The 23,451-nt window shown below is 32.5% G+C and overlaps 11 protein-coding genes across 11 annotated transcripts; 5 read left to right on the top strand and 6 right to left on the bottom strand.

Moving 5' to 3' along the window:
- The first annotated feature begins 924 nt into the window (after window positions 1-924).
- Window positions 925-3,153, top strand: BX664DRAFT_388014 (uncharacterized protein). Its single transcript, XM_051549430.1, has 4 exons — window positions 925-1,426; window positions 1,561-2,177; window positions 2,252-2,319; window positions 2,396-3,153. The coding sequence occupies exons 1-4, from the start codon at window positions 1,234-1,236 to the stop codon at window positions 2,733-2,735; spliced, it is 1,218 nt and encodes a 405-aa protein (XP_051397539.1). The 5' UTR covers window positions 925-1,233; the 3' UTR covers window positions 2,736-3,153.
- Window positions 3,154-3,328: 175 nt separating this feature from the next.
- BX664DRAFT_339327 (SPOC like C-terminal domain-containing protein) lies at window positions 3,329-6,903 on the bottom strand. The gene is made up of 12 exons (XM_051546608.1): window positions 6,714-6,903; window positions 6,598-6,652; window positions 6,384-6,527; window positions 6,141-6,309; window positions 5,956-6,025; window positions 5,356-5,892; window positions 5,059-5,277; window positions 4,837-4,997; window positions 4,550-4,755; window positions 3,944-4,485; window positions 3,780-3,869; window positions 3,329-3,700 (listed from the first exon to the last, which is right to left on the bottom strand). The coding sequence occupies exons 1-12, from the start codon at window positions 6,837-6,839 to the stop codon at window positions 3,683-3,685; spliced, it is 2,337 nt and encodes a 778-aa protein (XP_051397538.1). The 5' UTR covers window positions 6,840-6,903; the 3' UTR covers window positions 3,329-3,682.
- A 618-nt stretch (window positions 6,904-7,521) lies between these two features.
- Window positions 7,522-8,193, bottom strand: BX664DRAFT_339325 (mitochondrial ribosomal protein subunit L20-domain-containing protein). Its single transcript, XM_051546607.1, has one exon. It carries the CDS (start codon window positions 8,150-8,152, stop codon window positions 7,721-7,723), a length of 432 nt encoding a protein of 143 aa, XP_051397537.1. The 5' UTR covers window positions 8,153-8,193; the 3' UTR covers window positions 7,522-7,720.
- A 216-nt stretch (window positions 8,194-8,409) lies between these two features.
- Window positions 8,410-8,859, bottom strand: BX664DRAFT_339323 (uncharacterized protein). Its single transcript, XM_051546606.1, has one exon. The coding sequence runs from the start codon at window positions 8,843-8,845 to the stop codon at window positions 8,426-8,428; it is 420 nt and encodes a 139-aa protein (XP_051397536.1). The 5' UTR covers window positions 8,846-8,859; the 3' UTR covers window positions 8,410-8,425.
- Window positions 8,860-9,078: 219 nt separating this feature from the next.
- BX664DRAFT_361170 (WD40-repeat-containing domain protein) lies at window positions 9,079-11,182 on the bottom strand (the record flags this gene model as incomplete). The annotated part of the gene is made up of 7 exons (XM_051548225.1): window positions 9,079-9,569; window positions 9,655-9,909; window positions 9,980-10,219; window positions 10,320-10,555; window positions 10,627-10,831; window positions 10,880-11,090; window positions 11,157-11,182. 7 exons carry the CDS (start codon window positions 11,180-11,182, stop codon window positions 9,144-9,146), a joined length of 1,599 nt encoding a protein of 532 aa, XP_051397535.1. The 3' UTR covers window positions 9,079-9,143.
- Window positions 11,183-11,289: 107 nt separating this feature from the next.
- On the top strand, window positions 11,290-13,437 carry BX664DRAFT_185180 (uncharacterized protein). The gene is made up of 2 exons (XM_051540033.1): window positions 11,290-12,980; window positions 13,062-13,437. The coding sequence occupies exons 1-2, from the start codon at window positions 11,613-11,615 to the stop codon at window positions 13,398-13,400; spliced, it is 1,707 nt and encodes a 568-aa protein (XP_051397534.1). The 5' UTR covers window positions 11,290-11,612; the 3' UTR covers window positions 13,401-13,437.
- A 71-nt stretch (window positions 13,438-13,508) lies between these two features.
- Window positions 13,509-14,211, bottom strand: BX664DRAFT_339315 (uncharacterized protein). The gene is made up of 3 exons (XM_051546605.1): window positions 13,964-14,211; window positions 13,823-13,884; window positions 13,509-13,759 (listed from the first exon to the last, which is right to left on the bottom strand). The coding sequence occupies exons 1-3, from the start codon at window positions 14,109-14,111 to the stop codon at window positions 13,670-13,672; spliced, it is 300 nt and encodes a 99-aa protein (XP_051397533.1). The 5' UTR covers window positions 14,112-14,211; the 3' UTR covers window positions 13,509-13,669.
- Window position 14,212: 1 nt separating this feature from the next.
- On the top strand, window positions 14,213-16,867 carry BX664DRAFT_339312 (nucleoporin complex subunit 54-domain-containing protein). Its single transcript, XM_051546604.1, has 10 exons — window positions 14,213-14,352; window positions 14,492-14,665; window positions 14,760-15,092; window positions 15,181-15,321; window positions 15,390-15,443; window positions 15,518-15,740; window positions 15,798-15,891; window positions 15,953-16,063; window positions 16,234-16,467; window positions 16,526-16,867. Exons 1-10 carry the CDS (start codon window positions 14,292-14,294, stop codon window positions 16,661-16,663), a joined length of 1,563 nt encoding a protein of 520 aa, XP_051397532.1. The 5' UTR covers window positions 14,213-14,291; the 3' UTR covers window positions 16,664-16,867.
- A 741-nt stretch (window positions 16,868-17,608) lies between these two features.
- BX664DRAFT_339310 (uncharacterized protein) lies at window positions 17,609-19,749 on the top strand. Its single transcript, XM_051546603.1, has 8 exons — window positions 17,609-17,943; window positions 18,008-18,112; window positions 18,172-18,206; window positions 18,294-18,647; window positions 18,733-18,801; window positions 18,869-19,133; window positions 19,253-19,390; window positions 19,469-19,749. The coding sequence occupies exons 1-8, from the start codon at window positions 17,657-17,659 to the stop codon at window positions 19,662-19,664; spliced, it is 1,449 nt and encodes a 482-aa protein (XP_051397531.1). The 5' UTR covers window positions 17,609-17,656; the 3' UTR covers window positions 19,665-19,749.
- Window positions 19,750-20,459: 710 nt separating this feature from the next.
- BX664DRAFT_284637 (uncharacterized protein) lies at window positions 20,460-21,292 on the top strand. The gene is made up of 4 exons (XM_051541642.1): window positions 20,460-20,624; window positions 20,716-20,789; window positions 20,846-20,950; window positions 21,016-21,292. Exons 1-4 carry the CDS (start codon window positions 20,511-20,513, stop codon window positions 21,146-21,148), a joined length of 426 nt encoding a protein of 141 aa, XP_051397530.1. The 5' UTR covers window positions 20,460-20,510; the 3' UTR covers window positions 21,149-21,292.
- Window positions 21,293-21,458: 166 nt separating this feature from the next.
- Window positions 21,459-23,084, bottom strand: BX664DRAFT_301339 (uncharacterized protein). The gene is made up of 6 exons (XM_051542382.1): window positions 22,874-23,084; window positions 22,489-22,806; window positions 22,261-22,394; window positions 22,033-22,164; window positions 21,874-21,953; window positions 21,459-21,809 (listed from the first exon to the last, which is right to left on the bottom strand). The coding sequence occupies exons 1-6, from the start codon at window positions 23,023-23,025 to the stop codon at window positions 21,654-21,656; spliced, it is 972 nt and encodes a 323-aa protein (XP_051397529.1). The 5' UTR covers window positions 23,026-23,084; the 3' UTR covers window positions 21,459-21,653.
- Window positions 23,085-23,451: the final 367 nt, after the last annotated feature.

The raw sequence follows: 23,451 nt of genomic DNA, 5'->3' as shown, positions 1-23,451 counted from the left end.
CACCAAAATTAAGGAAGAGTTCCCATTGGTCAATTTGACAATGAATAAGATTTCCCTAGAAATTACTTTACAAAGTATGAAAGAGGAAGAAGAAGATGATGATGATAACTATTTTGAGATTTTAAAAAAAAAAAAGTTTATTATTATTATTATTATTCAAAAGTGAATTTTTTTTAAAAAGGATTAAAAAAAGACTAAAAAAAAAAAAAAAGATTTTTGATAGTTTTTCAAGGGGAGAATTTTTTTTTTTTTTTTTTTTTGTTCAGGAGTCAAAATGTATCTATATTTACAAAGTGAAAAAAAGTGAGTGAGAGAGAGTGAGAGAGAGAGTGAGAGAGAGAGCGAAATTCTTTTTTTTTTTTTTGTCAGACAATGTTTATTCATTCGGAGGCTCAAAAGATATTTTATTTCGTGGGCTCTTATTCTTTTTAGGGTTACATTCGGAAGATAGTTTTATTATAATGAGATGTAGGATTTTTCATTGTTTTCAAAAAAAAAAAAATCATCATCAGTCATTGAATAATAATAATAATAATAAAAAAAGTCGCACAGACATTTGGTTTTAACGGGACCTACCGAATTAAAACAATTGATCAATTCTTTTTTTTTTTTTTTTTTTTTTTTTTACTAACATCACATTTTCTATTATATATATAAAAATCATGTTGTGTAATTCTCTTTTAAAATGATTACTTTTTGTTTATTAACGTTCCTGGTTGACATGAATTGACTCTCCGCGTATGTTCCACTATGTAGTTTTACTACATATTAAAAATAAGTGCGTCTTTGGGATTTCACTATCCGATAAATGATGAAAGGCCCAGTCCAACTATTATCACCCATTGTAAACTTTTTAGTGTATCTTCACCTTTTTTTTTTTTCTTTTTCTTTTTCTTTCTTCTTTCCCTTTTTTTTTTTTTTTTTAAAAAAAAAAATAAAATAAAACGTAAACCAACCAACTAAAAAAAGAAGAACAAGTTGTTTTTTTTTTTCTTCTTCTTTTTTTTTCCCTTTTTCTTCCTTTTCCCCTCTCTTTCATTCTTTTTTTTATTTCACCCTCATTCCCCTTTTTTTTATATATATATATATATTCTTCATCGTTACTAAATATTGTTTCGTTGTTGATTTTTTATTTTGTATATATATAAATATCTATATATATATATCACGTCTTATTATTTTATTATATTTTATACCAAATCAAAAAAAAAAGAAAAATTGTCACTCTTCTCAATGCATCGTACTTCCGGTCTTATGACGTCTACTACTACTACTACTACTACTATGATGAGTCCTATTGCAGTTCCTTTGATGACAGATTCTCCTAATTATCCATTGACAGTACCAACACCACCTCCATCAGCATCACCTGTTGATTTGCCACCTATTCCAGAATTGTCAAGTTATGGACGTCATCTTACTTTGGGTAAAGTATTTGTTTGTATTTATGTATAAAAAAAAAAAATATTCGTGTTTGATATATGCTAATGAATAAGGAAAGAGGGGGGGCTTATTTATTAATCACTTTTTTTTTTTTGTTGTTGTTATTTCTTATTTTAGATGACGGTCCGCCTTCACCAGCTTCACCCAAGAAACAAAAGGATGCATTACCAGCATATTTGGAACCAACTCCTCAAGCTTGTGAAGTAAATGCTACTTTGAATATTCGACCTCAATTGTTTCATCTTTTGGCTCCTCCTCTGGTCATTTTCCCTACAAGACGTGCTACTGCTCCTGCTTTGACAAATCATCCAAGTATATATACTCCTTTACCAAGACGTTCTCAATCTCAATCAATGGATTCTATTCATACTTCAGAAAATATTTCAATGGATCCATATACACCTTCATCAATTTCATCTTCTCCTATCTCTGTACATCAACAAGAAAACAATCATCATAGAAATTCAACAAAGAAAAGAAAAATTCATCATACATCTCCATTTCAGGGTCAAGATTCATGTACGTCACCTACTTTAGCTGCTGCTTGTGCTTCTGCCGCCAACTTGCATACATCAACAACTTCATCACCTACCTCTACACCTTCATCACCATCTATTTCTCAATATGTTGATTTATCTAGAGTCAAATCAGATGATGATAAAAAATTGGCTGATCAAAGTATGTTTTTGACCAAAAATGCTCATATCAAACGACCTCGCAATGCCTGGATCCATGTAAGTTACAAAAAAAAAAAAAAAACCATCAATTATTATTATTATTATTATTCTAATTATAATTATTTAATTAGTTCCGATGTCATTATGGTCAAGCTTTGAAGACACAAGATCCAACCTTACGTGCCGAAGAAATCTCAAAGTAAGATTTATTTAAATTTCTCATTGGCGTTTTTGACATGTGATTTCTTATTCTGATTATTTATTATGCTTCATAGGCGAGCCTCCCGTCGTTGGTCATTGTTATCTGAAAATGAAAAGCGACCATGGCATCAATTGGCAGAACAAGAAAAACAAGCTCACAAGGAAGCCTTTCCAGAATATCGTTATTGTCCAAAACGTGCATCATCTTCCTCTACTAATAGAAATTCTCCTTTATCTTCCATCATCAACAACAACAACAACAATAACAACAATACTTCCATCAATCAATTACATCCTCCTTCTATGGCATCATCTGGTCTTCCTCTTCCTCAACAAGGTTTATACCGTTTATCTCGATTGGCAACTGATTTGGATTCTGTTAGGACTCATAAAAAATCGAAAAAGATGATGTGACACTTTTTTTTTTTTTGATCATGTTTATTTGCATTTTTTTTTCTTTTACACCCACACACACACACATACACACACATACAATCACTCTCATACACACACGCATCATACCCCTCTTTTATTATTATTATTATATATATATATATATATATAGTACTTGATTTCTTGCCAACTTTGACAATGAAAATTCACCTTCTTTTTTTTTTTTTTTGTATATTCATCCTCCTCCAATGTTGTTTTATATATTCCCATGTGTTTATGCGTGTTTTTTTTTATGATTTTGTTTTAGTATATCTTCATTTTTAGTTTAGTTTATCTATGATGGATGATTTAGGGATGATTCCTGAAAAATAAAGAAAAAGTTATTTTATATAATAAACACTTATCTGATGGGATGATAACATCAGTTGACCAGTTCTTTTTTGTAAAGAGGCCTATTGTATTCATTGTACACCCTGGATTGTTTCTTGGTGACCTGATTGTTAGATATTTCTTATTGTGTTCATATTCCTTAAATGATGAATAAAAAAAAAATTCACTTATTTTGTTCTTTTACCACCCCTGCACATATATGATCAAAATATAACCTTGTTTTTTTTTTTTTATTTTTCTGTAAAACGTGAGTCAGTCTGCGGAGTTGTGGTTTGTCATAATCTATTCTCTCTATCTATCTCTACATAAATTCATATAAAAAGTTTTCATAAACTTTTTGTTGGTTGTCTTTATTTATTTATTTATTTATGGAGGAATGGTGCCCTGAATCAACATCTCTTTTAACTTTTTTTTTTGTTGGGTTTATTTGTGTTCCATTGACATGCAGAAAAAGGATAATAAAGAACAAAGAATCAAACACAGTCCGTGACACAAACGTGTCCCATTTCCAGCCAATTCTGTTTTTGGATCTATTTTTATTTGAATATATATAAACTAACCTAACCTAATGGCTGTCATCAATCCATCATAGCAAGCTATATTAAATAAATAAATAAAAAGTCATTCCATTGTTGTTGTAAATATATGTTTTTTTTTCATTATTATTATTATTACCAAATCTTCTGTAGACATATCATTATTTTCTTCAGGTTTACTCGATGGAGCAGAAGATAAGGTGGATTCTTTTTCTGTATCAGTTAAAAACTAAATTGATAAAAAGGGGAAATAGTTAATATATCATGGTACAAAAAAAAAAATAAACTTTTTTTTTTTTTTACCTTTTCAGCATCATCCTTTGTCACATTGGCTACTTCATCATCCATAGCTTCATCTTTAGTAATCAAAGTCATATTTTCCTTTTGTAGTCGTTGCCAAAGATCATATCGAGACGTTTTGCTAGCAGGATCAATAATACGTTTGAGTTGATAAAGACACTGATTAAAGACGCCAGCTTCATTTTCTTTGGCAGCAGCTTCTCGAAAGACTTTCAAACAATCCATGATTCTGTCGTAATGTTGATCTCCAAACGAAGTGGTCACCAGATGTTGAATCAATTCAGACATTTGTGTTACAGCCGCTGTCACTAAATCTTGTTCGTTGTTCAGCATTGCATAAAAATCTTGCACTGGATGATTGACACCTATACGGAGAGCTCCATTATTGTTATCCATCTTGCTGCGTTTCATATCTGGTTCTTCTCCTTGTTTTGCTCCACTCATCACTTGTTCAATCGGTGTCAATTGACTACTATCCGTCACCACAGAATCAGTTGTTTGTTTATTTCTTCCATATTTCCCTTTTCGCTTTTTGGTAAGGTCCACTATAATCAAAAAAAAATTTTCATCTATGTGGGCTCTTTTTCTTCTTCTTTTAGTTAATATTACCTTTTTTGACTTGGAATAAAGATGCCATTTGTTTCATACGATCACTATTCTCTTCTTCCAGAATAGGATTTCTTGTCATCTCTTGTTTCAGTTTTGGATGTAGTTCGGGAATAGGAGCCGCTTCATTCATAGCACGTGCCTTGATAGCAGTATGGAATCGCCAAATCAATGGATTGAATGCATCTTGATAATCTTCTTCTTGGTCTCTATATATATATATATAAACAAAAAACGAGAGAGAGATGTCATTATATATTATTTTTTTTAGCGATGTTTTTTTTTATTACTCTGTTTTTATGCTCATATGCTTGACAAAATCGGTCATAGATTCTTTCATTTCTTGTGTAGGTAACAATGGATGATCTTCCGTGATGATTTTTCCTGACTTCAAAACTACCTTGTCCAAACTATTGAAAGTATATTGTCGAATATCTTCTGCGAAAGCAATCTAATAACAAAATATATATATATGTTTTATTTTTCTTCTTTCCACTAGTTATATTTATTACCTGACAGAATTCTAATGCATTGATATCTACATCAATATAAGGTGAAATAATGCCCAATACTGGTTCCGAATTTGCCTTTTGCACATATCGCACCAAAGCCAAAGCTTCCTTTTCATATAGACCTCTTGCCAAAGCAGCTATGGCCACACCCGATGGCTCTGTATTGTTTGCACCAGCTACAATGAGATATGCCTTTGATAAGATATAATCCCGACGAACCTATGAATATCAAAATAAAATAAAGAATTTCCTTGACGTTAATAATCATATCATTCATTATTAATAAATTTAACTCACGGCATCTTTTCCTAAAAAACCAATGATCCACATCCCAGGTGTTGTTTGTATCCGGAGATATTCTTCTTCTTCTGCAGTGATCTTGACCAAGGTTTTGCCAAATGGGTATACTTTCTCCAAAGTGTTGGGATCCACATCAAGAAAGGAATCATCATGAGCTGGTTGTTGTGTATCGGTATTGTTGCCTGTATCCTTAAGTCGATATTTCCTTATCATGTTAACTGCGTGTGTAAGATGTCTCGGTGATGACGATGCATCGTTGTTCTTATTCTGTACAAGATCTGATAAGGTCGACCATTTCTTTGCTGCAGGTGGATGCGCAACAGATGTAAGAGGAAACATATTGATATTGATAGACAATGCACGTTGATCATACATTCTTGGATCTCCTAGATATAGAAATCCTCGATACGATGGCATGGGCTTGATTTCTTTAGTTTTCATTCCTTTAGCATTTTCATAAGCTTCGTGTATACTGTGAATAGTAGCACCAGGGACAGTTTGACTTAATTTCTTCCAATTTTGTTGATTCCAAACCTATAGAAAGAAAGAAAAAATCAGTTTGATACTCACATTACATTTTGTTTTATTTTAATTTACCTTGATTTGTTGTGATTTTGAGTCTTCATTTTCATCCTTGATGACTCCATTTGCATCAAAGTTCACACCACTATTTTGTCCAGAATAATAACAATAATAAAAAAAAATGTATATAATGAGGAGATGTATGTCTTTTTTTTAAAAAAAAAAAAAGAAAAAGAAAAAGAAAAGAAAAAGAAACTTACATAATCACCAGTTTAATATTTTCAGTTTCAAGCATTCCTTTGACATCATCCACGTCCCTCCAATCAATAGGATCCACCGCATCGGTAATTAATACAACTTGTTTGATATACTTCAGTCGTCCAAAACCCTTGACAATCATGTGTATTGCCAAAATCAATGCATCCATAACTAATTAATCATAAAGTCAATCACTTTTTTTTTTCTTATGACCATGGTTTTTCTTTTCACCATCACACACTTACTATCTGCTTTCATATCTTTTGATTCCGAGACCGTACAATTGACTAGTGTCCGTAAAGTAGCTACGTTGGGTTGCATAATAGGACATACAGTTGTAATGTGCTGGTATTGGTCAGCGTTTTCGTCCGCTAGTTCATTTTCAGTTCCTGTATTGAAAAGAAAGATGGCATGAATGATACTATATATATATAGGTGTATTCATTGTGTCGTTTCTACCTGTGGTACCCGAAAGAATAACATTGGCTTTATCCATCTTTCTGTCATATAAAACCTATTCAAATAATAATAATAAGTATCTATAAAGTCAGAGTGACACATTATTGTGGACTTACCTTTTCACCAAGAGCATCTAAGATAACATCAATACCTGCTTGAAAGGCTGTTTTACCAATGGTCGGTAAATCAACGGCCATGGATGAATTACAATTAAGAACAAACGAAGTAGCTTTTTGAGTCATGATTTATCAATATGAAAAGAAAAAGAAAAAAGAAAAAGACGCATGACACGAAAATAAAAAAAAAAAAGAATGATGAATACGAGTATTTGAAATTCCGATATCCTTTCATCCTTTTTAAATTTGACCTCTATGTACTAAAAACTATGCATGATCTCTTACAACCTTTTATTCTATTTTATGAGGTATGAATGCTATTTTATGACATATAATGATTGGATGATTGGACAATATAAAAGAGACTTTTTTTTATTTTCTCCTGTCTTCTGTTTTTCTTTCTTCTACAAAACACAAAATTAATTGCTTTTTTTTTTTTTAGCTGCTTCCCTGTTGGTGTCTTCTTCTTTCCGTTCGCCTGGTCATACGCGACAGAACACTATCTTTTTCTGGCGATTCTTGTTTCTCCGTTTTCCTTGCTCTCCGTGTTCTCGTTGTGCCTATGGTTGTCTTTCATTTGCGTCGTCTGTCTGTCTTCTTGCCGTTTGGATCCTTTTTTTTTTTTTTTTTTTTTTTTTTACCCTACGATACTTATCCTTTTGTGCCATGTACATCCCGGATAACATATACAAATAATATATAGTTGATCATCACACTAATCACTTTCCATTTCTTCTTTTCAAACAACGAAATGGCAGGCGAAAATACGTAGATCCTTTCTATAGTTTTCATAAGCATCAAACAAAAATGTGTAAAATAGTAAATAGTTTATTTGAAATAACGGTATAATAAAGAACTTTTTCTATCTATCTACATGCCTATAATGTTTAACTCTTTTTGGATTATATTGATGAATAAAGATAGATAATGAATATACAAAAAAAAAAAAAGAGAATACAAACTAAACTAATAAGAAAGGATTTGTCAACAAATAAGTATAATTCTATCTACCATAATTCCTTTCTTCTTTGTCTATTCTTCGTGATTAATCGGCGTCGATAACCCTTTTCGGAGGACATGGTAACAGGAGGAGTAGGTTGTTTGACGGAGGTAGGAGCAATCATACTGATAAACAAAGGAGAACAATTGTATTTGTTGGCGAGTTTCTTGCGTGTCCATGTTTCGGGATCTTGTTGTCGAAGTTGACGAATTTCATCAATGGTCTTTTGGTCGAGTTCAGGTTTACGTTCGTAAGGTCGATGGATAGGTGGAGCATTTGCTTGTGTCTGGAGAGGAACAGGTAACTGCCTACTGATGAACAGATTACCACTAGGAAGTGAGGTTTGTTCCAAGGGAACTCGTGCTGTCATTTTCATATTGGTGGTTTTACTTTTGGTAGCATAACCACGGATGTGTTGTCGTATACATTGAGAGAACATGACGAGTGAATATTATATATGTGATACAAAAGACAAAAAAATAAAAAGGAAAAAAAAAAAAAAAAGAAAAAGTTAGGGTTGAAGTCCCTAAGAAAATAGAAACTTGCGTGACGGATATTCAAGCCACCCATCAGAAAAAGGAAAGTCAGCCGGAATGAACATTTGTGGGGATGAGCAAATTGGAGGTCCCTACCATCTATTGGAGTATCATTGAAAAAGATAAGACATATGATTTATGTAGATTACAAAAAACACAATCACAATAAAAAAAAATCAGATTTTATTATTAATATGTTCATTGATAAGACTATCCACACTAAGTAAATCCGGATGACCAGGAACAGTTCGTCCAATAGCAGCTTTTTTCAAATCCCAATCAATCACAAAAGGTCGTTCTAACAAAGCAGGGTCTTGTTCTAACATATCCCATGTTTCTTCCCACGATGATGCCTTCTTCTTTGCTTCAGGTCGTAATAAAACATCCCATGGTCGTGTTGCCGCCTCCTTCTTCATCAAGCCTAAATATTCTGCCAGAGTCTTTAACACTTCTTTGCTTGGAGGATCCGTTTTGTACTTGCATATTTCCAATTCATATAATTTAGTATCGCCTTGCTGTTTTTCTTGTTCCAATGTATTGACAGCGCTACGAGATTTTGAACAGCTTGGGTTATGATAAACAGTAAGTTTAGTCATGATATGGAGGAGGGAGGAAAAAGAAAAAGAAAGAATAATTTGGTTTTCCTACTCCGGTTTTTATTAAATTTTGGATTACCACACCAGATCGCCATCATCATATGCTTGCTTTAAGTCAGTCTTCCGCATTAATCGCTAACTACATCAACTTCCCACACTAATCAAAGAGGACAAACATCCACACGAATCTTTTTTTTTTTTAAAAAAAAAAAAAAAAAAAAAAGAGAGAGAGAGAGAGAAAAAAAAGTAACAGGTTTATTGATACAAAAACAGAATAAAAATATGTATAAATTGGGTTCTAAGGTTTCAATAAATAGATATGACCTGCAGCATCATTCACAGCCAACATATCGGATGATGGATGACTTGCCATTGAGATGATTTCAGTATACGGCAGTTGAACGTGTCCTATTAATTTTCCAGTAGACATATCAAATCCATAGATCTTACCAGATTCAGTGATACCATAAATGATCTCGCCACGCCTTGATAATGCCGCACCAATAAAATCAGAATTGATTTGGGTTTCTTCATCACTACCAGAGAGAGGGAACACTTTTACCAAAGAGCCATCATACGAATAAATGGAGAGTTTTCTGGTTTTGTTGCAAACAGCGAATAACTGGTCCATACTTGACGGTAGAGGTAATATCAGTTGTATAGGCGTTGTATCTTCTGTTGGACGAATGGTGGAGAGACATTCAGTTGATTCGACATTCCATAACTATGATAGAATATATATTAATACAACAACCAATCAATAATAACTTTTTCTTTTTCTTTTTTTTTTTTTTTTTTTTTTTTTTTACTTTGATCGTTCCATCACTACTGGCACTAAGTATGTTTGAATCATTATTGATATACATAATACTGTTGATGAATGATGTATGACCTTTGAATTCTTTGATCAATTTCCCAGACTTGATACTATGTATTTTGATGAGTTGATCATAGCTTCCACTAAGAATATGAGTTGCATCTTTGTTGAGTTGGACAGACGTAACACCTTGACTATGAGCTGGAGAAATGCGCCGCCTACAGGTACCAGACTGAATTCTCCATGCCTATCATCAGTAAAAAATAATAATTAATATTGAAGAATTCCTTATCCAACAATAATCATCCCTATCTTACAGCGATCTTCCCATCTGTTGATCCTGATACCAAAGTTTCATTGAATTTGTCGAATGCTAAACAGATAATAGATTCATCCATAGCCATGAGATTTCCTTCAGCTTGATATCGTATATCCTTTCGTAGTTTGCCTTTTTCTGGATTCCATATTTCCATAAACCCATCCACCGAACCTGTAATGAAAAATTGTCCATCTGATGAAAATGCCATACATTCTGCATAAGCAGTCTTTCCTGGGAACTGTAATAAAAAAAGTAAGTTTGTTTGTTTTAATAAAAATGAGAGATCATCCTATGTATTTTTTTTTCTTGTGTCATTCCTTTTTTTTTTCTTTCTTTACCTTTATGGTCTTATGTTGTGTTCCTGCAAATTGATCATGATGATCATCTTCTTCCATAGGAGTAACATCTGTCTTTTTTATTGCATTTTCACCATCATTGCCATTATGATTACCACCACCAAACACGTCAAAAGTATTCAAAGTTGACAATCCTTGTTGACACTGCCATTGAGCACTTTGTTCCAGTAATGTCATCAATCTTGAAGGAGAAGCTACAGAGACTTCATTTGCCAATTCTATTCAGCATCAATATTATATATTCGAAAGATGAGTATAATCATTGTCGCGTTCCTTTTTCGTCTTTTACCTTGTGCAATCACCTGTCGTCGTTTTTCTTTTGTCATATTTTTAGGATAAGCATCTTTTGCATCAAAGAATGTCCTTGATAATACATGTTCCAAGTGCAGGTATCGTTCAGGGTGTTGTTGTTTTAATAGGTACATGGGATGACTTTGTCGTAATAAAGATCGTGCAGCACCAAGTTCTCGTAGTTCGGCAAGTTCAAGTATTACCTACAAGAAGCTATTAGATGGAGGGTAAGATTATGGTTCTCGTTTTACCTGTTCGTAGAGATCAATAAGTGCCTTTGGTCGAATATTTAAAGTAACTACTTTGTTCAATACAAGATCCCATTTTCCTTGAATGATTTCTTGAGTAAAGTCGTCTTTATTTGCTACTGTGTTTAACTTTATGGATGTTTCTGACTCTAATGCATTTAGAGCTTTTCCTAAATGTTGTTCATCGAAAAATTGTAAGATCAGGCGAATAATACTATCATTAATAAGAATCAGTGAATGGCATAAAATGCGATATATTTTTTTTTCTTTAAAGACTTACTCTTCAGATTCTATTTCGACAGACATTGTTGTGCAAAGTGAAAAAAAAAAAAAAAAAAAAAGAACAAGAGAAAATGAATAGACATATAAAATAAAAAAAATGTCTCCGGAGTGTAAAAAAAAAAAATCTTACCCTCTTTTGTACCTTCTTTTTCCACAATATACCCAAAAACAGTCTCTTGACCAAAGTTATGACTTCTCCTAAATGTAGATGCGGAAGTACTTGTTCAAACAAAGAAACTAAATATGGTCCTAACAGAGGACGTTGGTACTGGACGGTAAGGAATAGATTATTGAGACAAAGAAAAAAAAAATCATACGAATTTATCTTTCCATAATTTAGTGTCCTTCTCGACGTTGTGATTTTTTTGAATGGGATAAAGAAGTCGGATCTCTTTATACAGATATAGTATTTTCACCAAATGAAAATGATAAATCAAGACATAACACAAACTATATGATATATCAACGACGTAACCCTTTGGATCTACAAAATGGTACTTTTGGACATCGATGGACCAATGAACAACAAAGAAGTCGAAAACCACAAAAAGGAATGATCGTGAAAAGCAATGTCTGTATAGCATTATATAGTCCCAACGATATTACAATCACCAGTGACGGACGACATCGTACTCTTCAAACCATCTTTTTCAATATTCCTGGTGTGGAGTGGATCCAAAGCCTACAGCAATGGGTATTCTCAGCTGATCAGCAAACTTACAAGCGTGTATTGGAAACACTTTCTCGACATTATGGTACATTTGACATTAATAGTCTCCCCGATATTGTATATAAACAGCTTCCTCTGACAACTGAGCAACTACTACTTGAACGACAACGACAGGAACGGCAAGAAATGAATTGGAAAAAGCAACGAAAGCTGAATCCTAATGATGATGATGATGATGATGATGATGATGATAATGAAGATGATGCTATGTTTGGTGACGATGATGACACATTTGGCGACATACATAACCATCTGGAAGGGGATGAAAACAATGATGATTGGATGGGCAATCAGGTTCAACAAAATAGAATTAAACAATCGATACTATGGCAATCCTTAACGGCAGAACAACAATCCAAGGTAAAAAAAGGTGTACAACTTCAAGGCAATGTATATATGCATGACTCTGCTGGCAGTGGCAAATCTTTACAGGCATTGGCTTTGGCTATGATATATCAAGAGGATTGGCCTGCACTTATCATATGTCCAAAATCGGTATGTTTGGCTTGGAAAAATTTGGTTCAAAAGATGTTATCATTGGACAGCAATCAAGTATATATTATTGATACAAAAGGGATCTCTCTTTTATTAAATGGTACAAAGAAACGATCACGGAAATTGGAAGCAGAGTACTCAACCAAAGCAGCAGCTATTAGATCACGAAAACGACGGGAAATGGTACGACTACGAAAATCGATGGGAATCAACGCAGAAAGGGAAGAAAATGATCCATCATCACGGAAAAATAAGGAGGCATCATCAGAGGAATTATATATCAGCATCAAGGACGATAGTGGGGATTATTATTCGGAGGATAACGACGATGATAATGACAATTTATATATCAGCATAAAGGATGATGGTGGTGATTATACTTATTCCAATGGCAACGATGATGCAAACATGGATTTTACATCAAAAAGCGAAACCAATGGAGCGATGACCAACGATACCAACGATATACCAAATCCTGAATCAGCACAATTGTACATTATTGATTACGATAACATGGCAGCCCATATACATCATATTGTAAAAAAAAAATTCAAGATCCTTATATTTGATGATTGTCATAAAATCAAGTCAACTTTGGTAATATATATATATATATATATGTATAAAGAAGAATATATTGATCTACTGGGTTTACTCACTATTTATTTATTTCTATAGTTACGTGGTCATCGATCTCCCGTTGTTCAAGTAGTCAAAGAAGCGAAGAAAACAATTATGGTTACTGAAACTCCAGTCATTCCTCGTCCTATGGAATCTTTCGCTTTATTACAACTCTTGAAACCTGCATTATTTGAAGATCATCGATCTTTTGGCAAACGATACTGTGATGCGAAACATGCTGTATTTGGATGGGATTATTCTGGTAAGTGGAAGGAATGGATGATGGATGATTCTTTTTTTTTTTTTTGGATATTTGATCATTTATTATTGTTGATTATAGGCCAGTCAAATTCTTTTGAGCTCAAATTCTTATTAGATAGAACATTACTAGTATAGTGAAACCAGCATCTTTTTTTTCAATAAAGCATTACTTGTATACCTCTTATATCTATATATATATATATTGTGATTTATCTTCATTATACGATAAGATGATTAGATTATTTGCTATCAAACAATTTGAATAATTATTAGAGAAAGGGATAAATCAAATATAAAATTCAAAGATATCTTTCTTTTTAATTCATCTATGTACAATATATAACACTATTCTAATTATTATCTATCGGGTAATATTACTAAAGAGAATGATAACTAGATTTTTACTATAATCGACCTTGATCCTTCATATCTTCTTGTTCTTGAGGGCTGAGTGACCAAAATTCCCTGCGTTTAGCATAGAACCATCGACGTATCTGTTCACCATCAATATATATTAGTCTATATTTTTACAGAGATAGGAATACAAAAAAACTTACTGGTGAGAAACAATGTTCTTGTTTTCCAAAATCAGCAAATAATACAACATAACCTGAAAGTGCTATGGAAGGAAAATTTAAAAAAAAAAAAAAAAAAAAAAGAATCAATATTGGACCTTTTTTTTCTGGAGACACACTTACTTAAGGAAAGAACCCAAGATGCTACTTGAATCTGACGAGCTCTCAATCTCGGAGCCATTTGTTGAGGCATTTGTAATCTTCTTCTTGCTTTTTCATCTAACACTGGATCATAGGATCTTTGAGGAGGAGGTGTGGACTGTTTCGCCATGATCGATTGTTTAATTACAAGAAAGAAGAAAAAAGGAAGAATTGACGGGGTTTCCCACAGTTGAAATGGGAGAAAGGATTGGTGACTGGTGATTTTTTTTTTTTTTTTTGGGCCAGATAAAGAAAAAGTGTAGGCGCGTATTTTATCTTTTCCTTCTTTCTTGTTTTCTTAACTGTATCAATGAGTTCTTTTACATTTGGGGCTCCTGCCTCACAAGCTACTACTAGTTTCGGTGCACCAGGTAAATAATGTCACTTTTTTTTTTTATTTTTATTATTTTGACGTATATTGACCAAGTCATGTATTCCCTTTATATTCAAATCATATCTCCTTTCTCCTAATTATTCTTTTTTTTTTCTTTCTTTTATACGTTCATCTAGTTACAAATCATTCAGCAGCAGGAACTTTGTTTGGAACGACATCTACAGGTTTTGGATCAACAAATACCACAACAGCAACTCCTTCAGCTGCCGGTTCACTCTTTGGTAATCCACCCGCCACTAGTACCTCAGGCTCCTTATTCGGTTCTACGCCTACACCAGCATCTTCTTCAGGTATAACTTTTTTTTTTTTTTTGCCTTATCAAATACTAGTGCAACTATTATTGTTTGTTACCATGATAATTTACTAACATTTATATATATAAAGGTACCTTTGGATTTGGAGCCAGTAGTACAGCGCCTACCTCATCAACAGCACCAGGATCAAGTTTTGGATTTGGAAATACTCAGCAACCTGCTACAACATCTACACCTGGCTTTGGTGGATTCGGTAAACAACCTCCTGCAACATCAACAACTGGTTTTGGTGGATTTGGTACGTCTTCAGCAGCTACGACTAGTTCTGCACCAGCAACAACTGGCTTTGGTGGATTTGGTATGTCTTCAGCAACTACGACCAGTTCTGCACCAGCAACAACATCATTTGGTGGATTCGGAAGTAATCAACAACAACCTCAAACTAGTGGATTTTCTGGAATAGGTAATTATATAAATATATCTTCCAGTAGACTTTTCGTGAAATATCAACATTTTTTTTTCTTTTTTCCTTTTTATTTTTTTGTTTTTAGGTTTTGGTCAACAACAACAGCAAAAGCCTGCAACAACAGGTGGGTTCGGTGGATTTGGTGGATTTAGTGGATTTGGAAGTAATCAACAAGCACAAGCATCATCTGGAGGACTCGGTCTAAATACAGGCGGTGGTTTGTTTGGTAAGTTTATATGTATATATGTTGCAGAGTATTTACAGCGATGATTTCATTTGTGTACAATTTTGTAGGACAACAAAAAGGAACCACTGGTTTTGGTCAAACATCAACAGCAAATGCCTTTGGTAAGACAAAACTTCATATACATTATAGTAATGAATTTGGATGACTGACTATTATTTTATGAACAAAAATGTAGGACAACCACAGCAACAACCTCAACCTCAACAACCACAATATAATGTATGGCAACAATTAGCTCTCATTAAAGCCAGTTGGGATCCGACCTCACCATTATGTCAGTTTAGACATTATTTTTACAACATGGTACCACCAAATGAAGTACATCTATATGTCCGTCCTCCTAATCAAGATGAACAACTATGGAACGAAGCTCAACAAAAGAATCCTGATTTATCATGGTAAGTATTGTCATAATTCTGTAATGGATTAATGTCACTAACAATAATTCTTTCTAGTATGGTGCCTGTACTTGCTGTTGGATTTGAAGACGTTTTGAAGCGAATGGATATTCAAGATCGACAATCGGAGCTACACAAAGAAAAATTAGAGGTGAGTACAATGAAAGATGATATACCTATTGATACTAACGATTTGTGATGATTATATATAGGAAGTTAGCCAACGATTAGAAACAGTGCGAAGGAAATATGAACTTGGTAGTCGAGCTCGCCTAGAAGAACACAAAAGACGTCATGCTGATCTAACTCAACGATTAATACGAGTAAGAATAAACTGCAAGGAGAGGATGGAGTAAAAGGAGAACTAGGAGGATATGATGATAGCATGAAAAATAAGGGGAAGTCATGGGAGAGTAGTTGTTTTTTTTTTTTTTACGCATACTCATATACTGTTTTATTTTTGTTTTATTTTATTTTTATTTTTTTTCTGTAGTTACTTCGACTGGTACAAGTTTTACGTTATAAAGGATTTCCTCTTAGTAATGAAGAAGAATTATCTCAAAAACAATTTGAAGAACTGTCTACGCAAACCAATAATCCAGAACAATTGTATACCAAGATGGTCGAATTATGGTCACAACTACAAGCTATCAAGAAATCAAGATCTACATCTGGTGATGGCCATTGGGAGGCATTGAATCAAAATGATACCACAAGAATTGCGAAGGTAAAAAAAAGGAAAGGAAAGGAAAAAGAATATTTGAACTGATCTTATTATACTATAGGTTCTTGGTGATGAACAACAAGGATTGAGTCATGTTATTGACATACTGAAGAAGGATTTGGAAGATGTAAAGGCCTTGGAAGCAAACATCAAATTAGAAGCCAAGAATAAGGAAAATAAACAACCGTTACCCGTGTAGTTTGATTCTTTATTATTATTATTATTATTATTCTGTTTTATTTTATACTTGCACATATACATCTTCCTCTCTCCTTTTCTTTACTCCTTCTACTATAACACATACATACACATACATAAAAACACACAGACACTTACATACTCTCTTTTTCTTCTGGTATCCTCCTGTTTTTTTTTTTGTTATTCTTCTTCTGCTTCACACAATAAAAAAAAAAGAATACATTATCAACAATCTATATTGAAAACGATTGGAAAAAAAAAAAAAAAAAAGGTGTTGTCTCCTTAATTTTTAAGATTTGAATCTTATAAATAATGAATGTTGAAAGCTTGTTTATCTGAATTTTAATCAATAGCAGGTAGATTGAGTGATGATAGTTGTAATGATAATATGTGAATGATGATCGAAATATTATGGATGCATTAGAATACTGTTACAAACAGGATGTCCGAAAATGAAGGAGTAGAGGGGGGGGAAGAAAGGGAAGTGAGGGGGGGTAACAGTAACGACTGATTCTTTCAGGTGACCGATCAGAAATATGATCCCACTTAAAAAAATACAGAAAGTATCTGTCTCCTGAAGTTCAATAGCAGATCTTTTTGTACTATGATGAAAATGAAAACAATAAATACAATACATATAAAACAAGAAATTTTGGATTATTCTAAATAGAGACTGAAAAGAAGAAAAATGGACATATTGATGAAACTCCACAAAGAAAAAAAAAAAATGACAAGTGACACGATTTACAATAATATGTACTACGCGATTACCAAGGAAATGATACTAATTTTGAAACGGAAATTCCTTTTTTTGTATATGGCGGCGATGGAACTGGTCGTATTTAAGGGACACTTTTTTATTTTTGTCAAAGATCTATTTTTTTTTTACTTCATTTGAGTTCTCCTTTTTCTTTTTTTTTTTTTTTCTTTTTTCTCTTTTTTTTTTTTTTTTTTTTATTATTATTATTATTATTTAAACTATCAAAATCAAACAATGAAATTATTGACGTGTGCCTTTACACTTTTATCCACTGGTTATTTCTTAACTATCAACTCTGTTGTTCAAGCTCAAGAAGGTAGTACTACACAAACCTCTTCAGCACCTTCCTCCTATTCTTGTGACCCCAATATTTGTAAACTTGCCAATAATTGTCTTTGTGCATCTAGCAAACCGCCAAATGGTCTTGATCCTAAAGATACTCCTCAGTTTGTCGTAGTGACCTTTGACGATTCCATTCAAGATCCTTTATATGCTACTGCTCAACAAATGCTCAATGTCACGTATGAATATTTAAAACAACTATTTTGAATGTCCAACTGATTCTTCTTTTTTTTTAAATAATAGCAATCCTAATGGATGTAAAGCAAAAGGTACTTGGTATGTTAGTATGCAATATACTGACTTTTCTTTGGTTCAAAAATGGTACGCTGCCGGAAACGAGGTTGCTGAGTAAGTCTATAAAAGGTGGCCAATTTTTACAGTAATACTCATATAATCTGTTTATCTAGTCATACATTCACTCATGTTGGTAATCCATCTGCCCGTAAGTTAACAATAAAGACAACTATTTTAATCATCGTAACAGTACTTATCATTATTATTATTATTATTATTCTTATTTGGGGAATAGAGGAAATCTCAAGTGCTAAATCTATGCTTTATGAATATGGGGGTGTACCATTAACCGAAATCCGAGGATTTCGTGCACCATTTTTGAATTATACTGCTGATACACTGAAACAACTTTCTCAACAACAATTCTCCTACGATTCAAGCTCAAGTGCTAGTAGTGATAGTGATCGATTCTGGCCTTATACTTTGGACAATGGCATGGCAAATGATTGTTGGACTGGTATTTGTGACCCTGGCAAGGTAAAGTTACCTGGTTTCTGGGAATTTCCTATGTATGCTGTAATGAATAATGCGAGCATTTCTGAATTGATGGATGTTTATCTTTCTGGATCTCCTGAAGATGTGACAAAATGTATATTACACTCAAAAGACGAATGTGCGCCACAATATACTTACTTCTTTTTTTTTTTTCTATTATTATTATTATTATTATATAGGGTCATTGGATCAATTTGAAAAAAATTATAATGGTGGACGACAACCATTTGGTATTTATGTACATCCAAGTAGGTCATAAAATAACAATGGTCAAAGATATGATGGACTTATACTTTCTTTTTTCTTTTATTGTAGCTCATTTATCTTCGTATCCTGGTTTACCTGATCCAAAGCCTTTACTTGATGGTGTAGTGAATTTGATCAAAACTGTCTCTGAAAAAAAGGACGTGTGGGTCGTAAGTAATCAACAGCTCTTACAATATATGAAGAACCCTGTGAAATCTTCTGAACTTGGCAATCAACCTTACATGAAATGTGAACAACCTGTGATACCAAATGAAATCTGCAATGGATTGGATGATGATAATAATGGCAACATGGATGATAATCTTTTGAACAAGTAAGATCATTCAAATAATATATATATATATATATATATATATATATATATATATCTGTGTATATGTTTGCTTAGACATGATGATTAACTTGTTTTTCTTTTTTTATGATATACAATAGTTGTAATTTCGGTACATCCAATTTCAAGACCTGTTTCAATTGTCCTAGTGGTGCTCCTACTGTATCATCACCTACACCTAGTTCATCTACTCAAAATGGTACTGCTGGTTATAGATATCCTGTTCCTGACAATTGCGAGTATGTTAAAAAAAAAAAAAAAAAAAAAAAAAAAAAAAAAGGACAAATTGATAATTTTATTTTCTTTAATGCTATTAGTTCAATTTGGTGGGATCCTATCGGTAATAAATGTTATTGTGAAAGAGGTGCTACTAACTGTCAATACAAGAGTCTCGCTGTGGAAACCAATAAAACAAGTACTAATAATGGTTCTAGTGATGGTTCTATTGTACAACTTCCTCTTGGTCAAATGGCTCTATCTATAGTATTTGTTGCTTTGACAACATTATTTTAGAGATCTAGAATAGTCTTTTATAAACATATTTGTCGATTAGAATTGATATTAATTTGTTCTTAGTTTTTCTTCAAAGAAATAAAATATATATATATATATATATATATATATATCGATTCGAAAAGAGATTTGTGGTACAAAAAAAGAATAGATAAGATATAATAAAACTTCATTTTTTCTTTTCTGCGCTGTGGCTAGAGACTTATTTGCATTGAGATAAAAACAAAAGAATGTGAAACTCGGATGTTGTAGGTTTTGCAGGTGATTGATCCATACTCCACGGATTCCATCATCATCCATTTTTTTTTTTTTATTTACTACTTTCAGAATGACGGGAACCCTCATAAGTCACGGAATCATCATATATGTTAAGGAACATGTTGCCAATGATATCAATTACAGATCCCTTCTTGTTTTTCTTAAAACAAAGAAATAAACAAACTTAACTTATCAATAAGAATCACGAATGATTGATTGTTAAATGATGCCAGTTGTTGTAGGCCCCTTTTTATTTTTCTATTGAAAAAAAAAAAAAAAAGAAACACACAATTCATCGGTAAGTCATTATCATTTTTTTTTTTTTTCAATAGAAAATTAACTTTTTTTACTGCCAATTTGCTTCCGTTGTACGACATCCCTTTCTGTGATCCATTGAAACTGATAAATAAAGTATCCTGACTTCACTCACATACATCATTTTTTTAGGCAATTGTTATGTTATCTGATCTGACTTTTTGAGAATCTCGTCTTTTTTTTTTTTGTTTGTTTGTCTTTTTTTTTTCTTTTTTTTTTTTTGGTTCACTTTTTATTCCTCGATACTTTTTTTTTCAGGATTACATTCTAACCATGGAACAACGGATTCAAAAGTTTCACGATGATACCAAAGCGATACCCACACCACCAACAGCGAAAACTCTGAAACAAATGCAAACATTAAAAAAATTCATTTATAAAAATCAGGTAGGAAGATCGACATTGCTTATTCAAGTATTTTGAATCACTCACCACTCTTTATTATTATTATTATATATCTTGTTATTAACGATGATAGGATTATCGGTTTTCTGACAAAGAGAAAAATAAACTGTTTGCCTGTATTGAATCTTACTTTTCTGTATTCGATCGGTAAGATGAATTATAGTCCGAAATAGTATTCATATCCTTTCTTTTTTTCTATCTAGTGCAACATCCAAGACCGATTCAACTGTTTCTGCCTTTCCACTTATTGAAGATGCATTAAAAGTCCCTTGTTTTACAACCAAACAGAAAAGTCAGCTTCTGAAATGGTAAGACAAGATCGGTATGCGACACGTTAAAAGAAACCTACACCCTTTCTCTCTCTTTTTTATAGGTACGATGAAATCCTTGCAAAACAAGAAGGTGATGAAAATAATGACAAGACGCAAGACAAAAAGAATAATAGTGACTCAGAGAACTACGATGATTTTGATTGGGATGCTTTTGAAAACGACAGGGATGATTGAACGTTATAAGCTTTTTGGATGGATTGGAAAATTGGACAAGACTGTTACACTGTATAGTTTAGATTATTAGATATATAGAAATAATAAAAATATTTTTTTTAAATATAATTTATTAAACAATAGATGTAGATAGTACGAAAATAGACGATATATTGAAATAGGCTGGATTACATTGCTAATCATAAAGAGATAAGATCAAATATACGGTAAATATCGTGATGTAAAAATTGAATAAGTAATAGGAGTAGTTAGAATGATAGAATACATGTTCACATTGTCACCAATGACCAGAAAAAAATAAATAAAAAACTAAATAAAAAAAACACATTTCCGTTTTATTGATCGATAAAGCTACAATAAATGATTTTTTTTTATCATCAATAGGTAAAGGGATTGTAGGAAACATATGAGTATGTGATAAAGTGATTTATATAGGAATGAAATAGGAATAGTAGATAACGAAAAGGGAAAAACAAAAGGGATGATCTATACTAACAATGTTTTTCTATTTGCGGCAGTTATCAAAGTTGGCCACAAACCATTCAACAGATTCCTTGACAGCTACATCAAATGGAGTGAATTCAAAGTCAGGTAAATACTTTTTCAATTTGTCATTGCTAGCAGTCTTCTTGAATTGACCATCAGCGCGAGAGGTATCGAACTAGAAGAAAGAAAGTAAAAGTATTTAGATATTTTGTATATACACTATCTCAACAACTGCTTACGGAATATTCGCCTTGGAAACCAACAGCTTTAACGATGGCATCAGCAACATCCTTAATAGAGACTTCATCTTCTTCACCAACTATTGAACAAATAACATTTAAGAAAAAGTCATCAGTATTTCATCATGTTCCTTTCTATATATATATATATATATTTACCAGACAAAATAATGGGATCGATTTCTTCATATTCTCTCAAAGTCCAGATAAACAACTTGGCTAAATCACGGGAATAGATAAATTGACGCAATGGTTTACCAGTACCACCAACAACGAAAGGAGTGTTGTTTTCTACATACATATACGACAAAAAAAAATGAGTTTTACCATCGATCCTTTTAAAAATAAATATATATATATATATATATATATATATATATGACTTACGCTTGGCCAAATAACACTTGTGAGTCAAACCAGGGAGAACATGAGAATCTTCCAAGTTATAGTTATCATGAGGACCGAAAACATTGGTAGGGATAACGGAGGTAAAATGGCAACCATATTGTTCATTGTAAGCACTATTTTAAATAAATAAATAAATAAAGTAAAAAAGATCAATATTATTGTAATTAATAATCCATTCTTTGTGTCCTATTTTATTTTGGTACTTACTGGTTTTGGACATCAATCATACGTTTACCATAAGCGTAACCAAAGTTAGATTCATGAGGAGGACCATTGTGAACCATGGTTTCATCAATAGGATAAGTAGTCTTATCAGGGAAGATACAAGTAGATAAACAGGATACAACCTTCTTGACACCAGCATTCTTTGAGCATTCCAATATATTATCATTGATAAGCATATTATCACGTAAGAAGTCCAACTTATACTTCATGTTCTTGAACAAACCACCAACCAAAGCAGCCAAGTGAATGACATGAGTAGGTTTATACTTTTCAAAGATAGCTTTGGTTTGTTCAGTGTTTCTAAAAGTATAAGAATATATAAAAAGATGAATAAATTGTATTTAAAAAAATATTTATTATCACGTACCTAAGATCGCCATCCTTAGATGTCAAAAAGATCCAAGTTTCACCATCCTTTTTACCAAAACGTTCAGATTTATCGTTTTCGATAACCCATTGGATAGCTTTACCAACAAGACCAGATCCTCCAGTAACAAGAATAATAGATTCAGTAGCCATTTTATGATATTAAAAAGGATGAATGAAAAAAAAAGATGAAAAAAAAAAAGAGTTTGTAGATGAAAAGGAACGACGACAAAAATAGTTTTTTTTTTTCTTTTGTTTTAGACCCAAAATGATTTCAAAGTCCGTCGGGATCCCATTTGTCGATCACTTTCTAGTCCAATATTCCAGTGTAGATACAGGAACAAGATCATATTGTTGAAAAAAAAGTAAAAAAGTAAACTGAGAAACTTTCCGAACTTTTGATAGCAGTAAGATCAAAGAAAAAAGTTCCTAGTAAATGGTATCGGAGTTTTTCGAGTAAACTGATCTCCTCAAGAAAGTCATCTTGTTGAATTGAAACCTTAGAGAGATACCAGTTGTTCCTTGAAAAACAAAAAAAAAAAAAAAAAAAAAACTAACCGACCATTGTATTATTATTGA

The sequence above is a fragment of the Halteromyces radiatus genome (genome assembly GCF_025201355.1).
Source record: "Halteromyces radiatus strain CBS 162.75 chromosome Unknown BX664scaffold_7, whole genome shotgun sequence".
Taxonomy (NCBI): Eukaryota; Fungi; Mucoromycota; class Mucoromycetes; order Mucorales; family Cunninghamellaceae; genus Halteromyces; species Halteromyces radiatus.
This window is presented reverse-complemented; position numbering and strand designations above follow the sequence as displayed.

Excerpts from the sequence above, each read along its gene's own strand:
- BX664DRAFT_388014 (XM_051549430.1), top strand. The coding sequence starts at position 1,234 with ATGCATCGTACTTCCGGTCTTATGACGTCTACTACTACTACTACTACT. Across the intron at positions 2,178-2,251 it reads CTCGCAATGCCTGGATCCAT|TTCCGATGTCATTATGGTCA; the intron begins GTAAGTTACAAA and ends TTATTTAATTAG. Across the intron at positions 2,320-2,395 it reads CGTGCCGAAGAAATCTCAAA|GCGAGCCTCCCGTCGTTGGT; the intron begins GTAAGATTTATT and ends TATGCTTCATAG.
- BX664DRAFT_339327 (XM_051546608.1), bottom strand. The coding sequence starts at position 6,839 with ATGACTCAAAAAGCTACTTCGTTTGTTCTTAATTGTAATTCATCCATG. Across the intron at positions 6,026-6,140 it reads AATATTAAACTGGTGATTAT|TGGTGTGAACTTTGATGCAA; the intron begins GTAAGTTTCTTT and ends TGGACAAAATAG. Across the intron at positions 5,278-5,355 it reads GTTTTTTAGGAAAAGATGCC|GTTCGTCGGGATTATATCTT; the intron begins GTGAGTTAAATT and ends TGATATTCATAG.
- BX664DRAFT_339325 (XM_051546607.1), bottom strand. The coding sequence starts at position 8,152 with ATGTTCTCTCAATGTATACGACAACACATCCGTGGTTATGCTACCAAA.
- BX664DRAFT_339323 (XM_051546606.1), bottom strand. The coding sequence starts at position 8,845 with ATGACTAAACTTACTGTTTATCATAACCCAAGCTGTTCAAAATCTCGT.
- BX664DRAFT_185180 (XM_051540033.1), top strand. The coding sequence starts at position 11,613 with ATGATATATCAACGACGTAACCCTTTGGATCTACAAAATGGTACTTTT. Across the intron at positions 12,981-13,061 it reads ATAAAATCAAGTCAACTTTG|TTACGTGGTCATCGATCTCC; the intron begins GTAATATATATA and ends TTATTTCTATAG.
- BX664DRAFT_339315 (XM_051546605.1), bottom strand. The coding sequence starts at position 14,111 with ATGGCGAAACAGTCCACACCTCCTCCTCAAAGATCCTATGATCCAGTG. Across the intron at positions 13,885-13,963 it reads ATCTTGGGTTCTTTCCTTAA|CACTTTCAGGTTATGTTGTA; the intron begins GTAAGTGTGTCT and ends TTCCTTCCATAG. Across the intron at positions 13,760-13,822 it reads AAGAACATTGTTTCTCACCA|ATACGTCGATGGTTCTATGC; the intron begins GTAAGTTTTTTT and ends GATGGTGAACAG.
- BX664DRAFT_339312 (XM_051546604.1), top strand. The coding sequence starts at position 14,292 with ATGAGTTCTTTTACATTTGGGGCTCCTGCCTCACAAGCTACTACTAGT. Across the intron at positions 14,353-14,491 it reads TACTAGTTTCGGTGCACCAG|TTACAAATCATTCAGCAGCA; the intron begins GTAAATAATGTC and ends ACGTTCATCTAG. Across the intron at positions 15,892-15,952 it reads TACACAAAGAAAAATTAGAG|GAAGTTAGCCAACGATTAGA; the intron begins GTGAGTACAATG and ends GATTATATATAG.
- BX664DRAFT_339310 (XM_051546603.1), top strand. The coding sequence starts at position 17,657 with ATGAAATTATTGACGTGTGCCTTTACACTTTTATCCACTGGTTATTTC. Across the intron at positions 18,207-18,293 it reads TGTTGGTAATCCATCTGCCC|AGGAAATCTCAAGTGCTAAA; the intron begins GTAAGTTAACAA and ends TTTGGGGAATAG. Across the intron at positions 19,134-19,252 it reads GATGATAATCTTTTGAACAA|TTGTAATTTCGGTACATCCA; the intron begins GTAAGATCATTC and ends GATATACAATAG.
- BX664DRAFT_284637 (XM_051541642.1), top strand. The coding sequence starts at position 20,511 with ATGGAACAACGGATTCAAAAGTTTCACGATGATACCAAAGCGATACCC. Across the intron at positions 20,790-20,845 it reads TACTTTTCTGTATTCGATCG|TGCAACATCCAAGACCGATT; the intron begins GTAAGATGAATT and ends TTTTCTATCTAG. Across the intron at positions 20,951-21,015 it reads AAAAGTCAGCTTCTGAAATG|GTACGATGAAATCCTTGCAA; the intron begins GTAAGACAAGAT and ends TCTTTTTTATAG.
- BX664DRAFT_301339 (XM_051542382.1), bottom strand. The coding sequence starts at position 23,025 with ATGGCTACTGAATCTATTATTCTTGTTACTGGAGGATCTGGTCTTGTT. Across the intron at positions 22,807-22,873 it reads TCTAAGGATGGCGATCTTAG|AAACACTGAACAAACCAAAG; the intron begins GTACGTGATAAT and ends TTATACTTTTAG. Across the intron at positions 21,810-21,873 it reads GTTTCCAAGGCGAATATTCC|TTCGATACCTCTCGCGCTGA; the intron begins GTAAGCAGTTGT and ends TCTTTCTTCTAG.